This window comes from Aplysia californica, unplaced genomic scaffold (assembly GCF_000002075.1).
Source record: "Aplysia californica isolate F4 #8 unplaced genomic scaffold, AplCal3.0 scaffold00733, whole genome shotgun sequence".
NCBI classification, from domain to species: Eukaryota; Metazoa; Mollusca; class Gastropoda; order Aplysiida; family Aplysiidae; genus Aplysia; species Aplysia californica.
The window spans coordinates 179,240-186,753 of record NW_004798003.1 but is presented as its reverse complement, the minus strand read 5'-3'; the positions used below and the strand labels follow the sequence as shown (position 1 = coordinate 186,753).

Below are 7,514 nucleotides of genomic sequence, written 5' to 3'. Positions count from 1 at the left end.
AGCGTAAAACAACCTGCCCTCCTGGCTACGACAAAGTGGACAACTTCTGCTTCAAGCTCCTCTCTGAGAAGCTCTCGCTCTTCGAAGCCACCACCGCCTGTGACGTCATCGACGGCAAGGTGGTGGAGGTGACGTCACAGGATGAGCAGACGCGAGTGTCCCAGTACCTGAGCAAAGTGGCGGGAACATCGCCCAGTGACATGCACGTGTGGCTCGGGGCCACGGACCTCCAGGTAGAGGGGACCTTCCTCTACATGTCGCACTCGGTGAGAAGGATTTGTGATCATAAAAATGATGTTAATGATAATAAAAATAATAGTAATAATAATGATAATTATAATAATAATTATCATAATTACAATAATAATCCGCGACACCCAAAAGGGTATAAGCGGCGGATAAAAGTAAAAGTTAAGATCATCATCATCATCATCATCATCATCATCATCATCATCACCATCCTCATCATCATCATCATCATCATCATCATCATCATCATTATCATCATCATCATCATCATCAACATCATAATAATAATAATGATAATAATAATAATAACAGTAATGCTGAAAATGATATTGATAATGACAATAATAATGATGATTATGATAATGACAATACAAAAATATAAATTTAATATTGATTATTATTTAAAAAGTACTACTAATAATAATAATAAAGGTAAATTGAGAAGAAGAAGAAGAAGAAGAAGAAGAAGAAGAAGAAGAAGAAGAAGAAGAAGCCACACAGCAGCGTTCAACATTTCTGAGATCAAGAAGGGGCCAGATTTTCTTGATTTTGAGCTAAAGAAATAATAAAACTAGGTTCCGATCGCTATATGTATCGTTATGAAATATCTCAGAATTGAGTCATTGCCGTCCTGTTCCATTTTTGGCAGGACAGAATTAGTAGTAAATCAAAGCATCGTGTAGCACTGGCACAAATTGAAATTCTAGATGTTGCTTTTTTGTGGGTTAAAAATTTTTTTTTTTTTTAATAAAAAAAAAATTTTAAATTAAAAAAAAAAAAAAATTTAAAAAAAAAAAAAAATTAAAAAAAAAATTAAAAAAAAAAAAAAAAATATATATATATATATATATATATATATATATATATATATATATATATATATACATGTACGTATATATATATATATATATATAAATGTTCTTACTTTCTTACTTCCCTTGCACATTCCTTATAGACCGACGCCATCTAATTATTACAATGATGTGTATGTGATATGTTAGCTATAATAGTCTAAACCCAGTTGTGATAAGTTTAGTTTTTGTATTGGGTATAATATTGTTGTGACGTTGTGATATTGATGAGGTTATTGAAGATGATGAGGTTGATAGTGTTACAGCGTAGACGTTATTCTTTTTTTAATGACTTAATTCATTATTACAATTCGAAGTCCCTGAGAAAGAAATACTTTTACTTTTCAGAATAATGTTTCTTGAAGTTAATGCAAGTGTTAGTTCTGATGTTTTTAAACTTCTCTTTATTCCCCCCCCCCAAAAAAAAAACAAACCTGCACCCATCTCTACCCCCCCCCCCCCCCCAAACCGGACAGAATGAACAAGCCATCGCCTCCTTCAGCAATTGGGCTCCCTCCCACCCAAGCAAGGACGCGGATTCGAACTGCGTCTCTCTGTCCTACACAGCGGGCTGGGCCTGGGAGGACGTGCCCTGCACCTACCACATACCTGTCCTGTGCTATGTCCACTTAGAACTTGAACAGGACGGTATCGTGGGCTAGTCTTGACCACTCACGTCAGGGCCAGTCTGGTCCCCCCCCCCCTTCCTATACCACATAGCGTGTTTATCTCAAGTGTGTACCTGTTGGGGTTTGGTACTGATGGTTCTTGGAATATGGCCTACAAGCTGTTCAAATGTTCTAAGCTCACAAGCTCACAAAGCTAAACTTTTCAGGAGAAAGAGAAAATCGTGTCATTCTTTTAAAAACTAGATCAATGCTTACTTAATGCATCTTTTTTGCTTTTCTAAATATTTAGCATTTGAACTTTGACAAAATATTTCTCGAGCACATGCAACCAATTCCACAAATTCTGAAACTGCAATAGCTTTTTTTAAAACAAGCAAACAAACAAACACACAAACAAACCAAACAAACTAACTAATCAAAACAAAAAAAATGAATTATTTTGGGCTGAGTACAATAATTGCACAGCTGGTCGACTAAATGCACTTCTGGAATTCCAGATGGATCATATAATTAATAACATTATTGATGTCCTTATCAACTCGAGCTGTGTCACCGAGACATTTTCAAGTTGTCGGTTTTTATTAAACTTTTTGTTTAGTTTTGTTTGGGTTTTTGTGTGTGTGGGTTTTTTTGTTGTTTTGTTGTTGTTTTTTTGGGGGGGGTTTGTCTTGGTGGCTTTTTTGTTTTCGTCTTTGTTGTTGTTTGTTGTTGTTTTTTGACGCTGTATTAATTATATCTTGCCTTTCATCTCCAATTCTTCTGGGTAAAAAAACCCACCTGTTACTCGCGTTGGCCTACCCTGTGTTGGCTTTGATTCCTAGCTGTGAACAACCAATACACGGCTTTACATAAGCAATGTATGATAATATACAATCATCTGACAATGTCTGACGATGACCGATGTTTCTTAAAACCAGTGAATAAAGTAAAGATGGTTTGTGGCTTGTGTCTAATGAGAGCAGTTCCGGCCTAGAAGAGTGTGCTACAGTTTGAGCTTTTTAAAACTTCATTACTTCTTGTGGGTGTGCGGCAGCTTGCCAGCTTCATTTTTGGCATCAGCGTTTCTAATTCGTGAAGCCCCATAGTCACATATGGTTTGCTTCTTACTTTAACTTCTGCTCTCCACCTGGGTCGGTAAGGAGATAGGGTCTCCAGTGACAAAGGAGTAATGTTGAAGTCCTTGAGGGACATTTTGAGGGTGTCCTTATAACGCTTTTTGGTGGCTCAGTTTTTACATTTTTCTGACTCTAGATCAACAGAATTCATGGAGTGCTTAGTAACTACTATAGTGCACTTTTCATAAAGGGCATCATCATCATCATCATCATCATCATCATCATCATCATCATCATCATCATCACATTATCAAAAAGCGCCAAAAGACATGACGTGGAGCATTACTGTTTTATTTATTCAAATGGTCACCAGTATTTCTGACACACTGCGGTATCTGTTCAAGGTTTCTTGACCGGCATCTGTGATGTATCGGTGTGGCACTTCAATGTGGTAGGCAGGACATGGTGGGGGGTTGAGAAGGAGTGCGATGGAATGGGTGTGTGGGAATAAGAGTGATGGGATGAGGGCTGTGGTGTGGGAGGGGAGAGTGGGAGGGATGGGAGACATAAATATAGAAATGAATATATATAATTGCTTTTACGCCTCCATTGACACACTTCAGGTTATAATTTAGGAGAGAGGCTTCCAACCGTGCCTGTCAGGGACAGTCATGACTGAGAGGGATACAGTACCTGACAGAAAAACTCAGATACTCTAAGCTTATCAAAAATGTGTTCCCAACAGGGAATCGAACTCGTGTCACCTTCGTGCAACTGCAAAACTCCTAACGGCTACACCACAGACGCCGGTAAGGTGGGAGAGTGCATAAGAAAGAAGAAAAAACGCGAAAACAAAACACATCAACAATAATAACAACAACGACGACGACAACAATGAAAATAACAACAACAGCAGGAACAACAATTAATTACAACAATAATACCAACCCCCCCCCCCCCAAACAAACAAAAAAACAACAAACAAACAAACAAACAACCCCCCAAACAAACAAAAAACACCCACAAAAAAAAAGAAAGAGAAAAATCCAACCAAACAAACCAACAAAAAAAAACCCTCGGCACTTCCCAAAGTCACATGTGCAAATCAAGAACTAACAAAGTAAGCCTCGACTCTCCGGAAGTATCTGGCCACCATCTTGTCCGCCATGTCGAGTCCAGGGAGCGCGAGGGCCGTGGGGGGGTGTGGCGGGTTGTGACGGGGGGCGAGGGGGCCCAGGGGGTTACAAGGGAGGTGGCAGGAGGGCGGGAACCACCACCCCACTCCCTGCTCCTTAGCGCAGTTGGCCGTGGCGTTACCGTCGTTATCACGGTCCCAGGTGGAGAATGGAATCCCGGCCGTGTGGCCCAGACAGTCGAGGAGATTCATGGAGGGCGTGACGCCCAGAGTTCCGGACATTCCCGAGGAGAAGCTCCGGAACGCGTAGGTGTACCCGGAGGACGGCCCACTCATCCGGAAGTCGTCATAGAGGGAGTAGAGCCACTGCTGCTGGTGTTGTTTTCCAGTGACGTCATCAAGCACAACTTGCAGACACAACTTCCGGCCGGAGCCGCTGAGAGCCGAGATGGCGTCAAGACCCAACCAGAAGTCGTGGACGTCCATCTTGTATCCTGTGACGTAATCCGTCAGGCTTCGGTTGTGGAGGTTGGTGGCGCTCCCGCTGTTCCGGAACACATAGGTGATGACGTCACTCTGACCTCTGACCTGGCACAGCGCCTGGGTGAGCAGTGACCCGTCGCCGTAGGGGTCAAGGGTCAGCCAGAGGGAAGTGTTGCTATAGCCATGAGTGAGAAGTTCGTCACAAGAGAATGGCCACCGCTCACAGCGAGCACCCACCCAACCGCCCACACACTCACACCTCCCCTCAGAGGCAGTAAACTTTCCTTGGTGGTCACACGGGGAGGTCCAGGATAACTTGAGGTAAAATCTAACGAAGAAATGAGAAAAGTTGGAGGGCGGGGTAGTGACGGGGATGACATTGATAGAATGTGTCGCTTTTAAGCACAAGGGCGCTGTCATGAAAAAAATATGTTTTGAGAAAATCGAAAGTAAAGTGTTTGCCCCTTGTTCAGTTTCTTTAAAAGACAGGAGAGTTTTCTCTATAAGCAAACAAATATTATACACACAAGTAAAACCAAAGTTCTCCTATAGGTGGATCACTGCCCACTTTTGGAGTAGGTCAAGATTTAAAAAGCAACCAATTTATATTTTCAGGTGTAATAAGCTGTGATGGAGACTGGGGAGAAAAAAAATGGAGGTGCAAAGTGGGGGGGGGGGGCTTTTTCATTTTCGTACATTCATTTGTGGCTACAGGACACGTAATCACGAGGCTGGGGGTTCGGGGGTTCGAGCCTCAGGCACGACACGGTGTCTTTGGGAATGACACATAACACGAATCTCCTTCACTTTACCCAGGTGGGAGTGGATACCCGGCAAAAGACGGGTAAGATTTTGTTGGTATGTTAGTGTCTTTGCGCCTATAAAACCGCAGCTTGCACTGTATGCTTCCCAGAAGCTGAGGTTGTTTCAGAACGCAATCTGGTCTGCTAGGATAATAAAACGCATAGAACTTATTGTTGAGCATGGATCTGCGCTATACACATTCTGTCTCTTATTATTATTATCATTATTATTATTGTTATCATCATCATTATTTTTTTTTTAAAAATTATTATTATTATTATTATTATTATTATTATTATTATTATTATTATTATTATTATTATTATTATTGTATGTAACTGCTCATTAAAGTATAGGCGTAAGAGTCAGCTATTAATTATGCAATGAATTTGATTTAACAGCCGAAGCCCTTCCGATATTAGTTGGCGATATTTCTGTGTTCATTTTGCTGTTTGCGTTTCTTTTAATTAAATTATACATCATCAAATTGTTAGAATTGTTACGTTAGCCTCGCCCCCCCCCCCCTTTCTTTCCTATTCCTTCCACCTTTTGCCCCCCCCCCCCCCCCTCTTCTTTTATTGTGTCAAATTTATTCCTGTGCACTGCACTGCACAGGAAAGCACACTAGCTGACCTAAATGTTGATATAGATCTATGGCGTGAAAGTGAAAGTGAAAGGTTTGTTTTTTTTAAATTGTTTTTCTAATGATGCATAGAAATTGTGGTAAATGACAATACCAGCAATTTCGTAGAGTAGCTTTGTGGCTTTGCTTTGCTCATGACGTGGAATAGGCCTGCACGTGCGCAAATCCTGGTCTCTTTTACGTTTTGTCACTCTGGTGCGAAATTGCCAGATCGAGACAGGTTACATTTTGACCTAAACTTTGTTATACAATGTGATAGGGTTTGCTTTTATGAATGAGATGGAAAAAACTTTCCGCCGATGTTGGCTCTGACAGTAAATGTTCCCACTCAATCTTTTTTTTTTTATGTCAAATGAGGTGTGTCAGAACATATCTTCAAAATACTTTTTTTTTTCGCGTAAAGTAAACACAAGGCCTCGTAAATATCGGTAGATGAATGGCTACAGAATCATTTTCGAATAAAACTTATATTTTGTTTTGGGGTTGTTTTTTTTACTCGATTGTTGGCTTTTATTGCCTTGTATCTCAGTTCCAACAAATGCGGCTTACGGTAGGTCTACCTCTCACCAGGCACTCACACAATGTTATTCATAATTATGCCATTTTCTCCCTGAGCTCTTCAACTGTCACAGGTCTTTCTACATCTCCTTAAAAAAACAATATCTCATTTCTAGCAGTAGGCTACGCAGCTGGTGGGTGGTTGGCGGGTGCTCTGGAGCGGTTTACTCCTTCTTTCCTATAACACATATGTGAGGCAGCGTGGTGGAATCAGGCTCTCGTCAAAAATATCAAAATGAAGGAACTTGCACTTTTCCACAGGTTTGTGAATTTTTATCAAATTTTTGTTTTTTGGTTCAACACCTTTCTTGCCCATTAAAAAACTCATTTCTGTGTGGATTTTTCTGAAAATCGTTGATTAAAAGCACCAAAAAATGTAAATTTTCTGTTACCATCGACTCTTAAGCTAAGGAAATAGTTAATCTTTGGAGGCAATTTTCTCACTAATTTTACCTCCGAAAACAGGTAACCCCACCTTGATTCGCAAATATTTCGATTTGTATATAAGATAAATGGATTTTTTTCATCCAAATAAAGACAAATGAACAAGCTTTAAGATAATTCCAATAACTCTTCATGCCCAAAAACTGACCAGAGCCTGATTCCGCCACGCTGCCTCACATATATTACTATTGTTCTTATCTCTCCTCCTAATGTTATGTATTTGTTTCTTGTAGTACCTCTAATCTTCAGCACCTAAATGTGTTACAAAAGCAGTAAAAATCTTTTTGAAAAGGTAAACAAGTCTGCAACCTGTGACGCGTTGCAGGTGCCGTAAAACACTAACAAAAAACAAACAACAGCAACAAAAACAAGTGACGTCACGCCTTAAGCGTCTCACCTGAACTCGTGATCAGGTACTGTGCATGTCCGCTGGGTGTAGGCGCAGGTCCGGTGGTGGAAGCAGACAGCAGACGACAAGTTGAGGCTGGCCCCCAGGCACTGGTCATCCTGCGCACACAGACTGACGCAATGCACACTGGACATTGTCCTGTCAGGCCTGGGAGTGACCATACAGCCGGTGGAGATCTTCTTGGTGACGTCACACAACGCTGCTCTGGAGAACAGGCGGTCAGTCACTGACCCAGATGCAGTCGCGTGACACAT

The 7,514-nt window shown here is 41.0% G+C and overlaps 2 protein-coding genes across 2 annotated transcripts; one reads left to right on the top strand and one right to left on the bottom strand.

The window, feature by feature from the left end:
* Positions 1-2,332, top strand: LOC101850205 (perlucin-like protein; the record flags this gene model as incomplete). Its single annotated transcript, XM_013088381.2, is given in 2 exon segments — positions 1-266; positions 1,577-2,332. Coding segments are annotated over 2 exon segments (452 nt in total), but the record flags the coding sequence as incomplete, so codon positions are not given.
* Positions 2,333-3,889: 1,557 nt separating this feature from the next.
* LOC118478610 lies at positions 3,890-7,514 on the bottom strand. Its single transcript, XM_035972538.1, has 2 exons — positions 7,249-7,514; positions 3,890-4,730 (listed from the first exon to the last, which is right to left on the bottom strand). Exons 1-2 carry the CDS (start codon positions 7,512-7,514, stop codon positions 3,890-3,892), a joined length of 1,107 nt encoding a protein of 368 aa, XP_035828431.1.

Bases quoted from the DNA above. Each gene is read 5' to 3' on its own strand.
- LOC118478610 (XM_035972538.1), bottom strand. From the start codon at position 7,514: ATGTGTCACGCGACTGCATCTGGGTCAGTGACTGACCGCCTGTTCTCC. The intron at 4,731-7,248 runs GTGAGACGCTTA...TTTCTTCGTTAG, and splicing joins GTACCTGATCACGAGTTCAG to ATTTTACCTCAAGTTATCCT.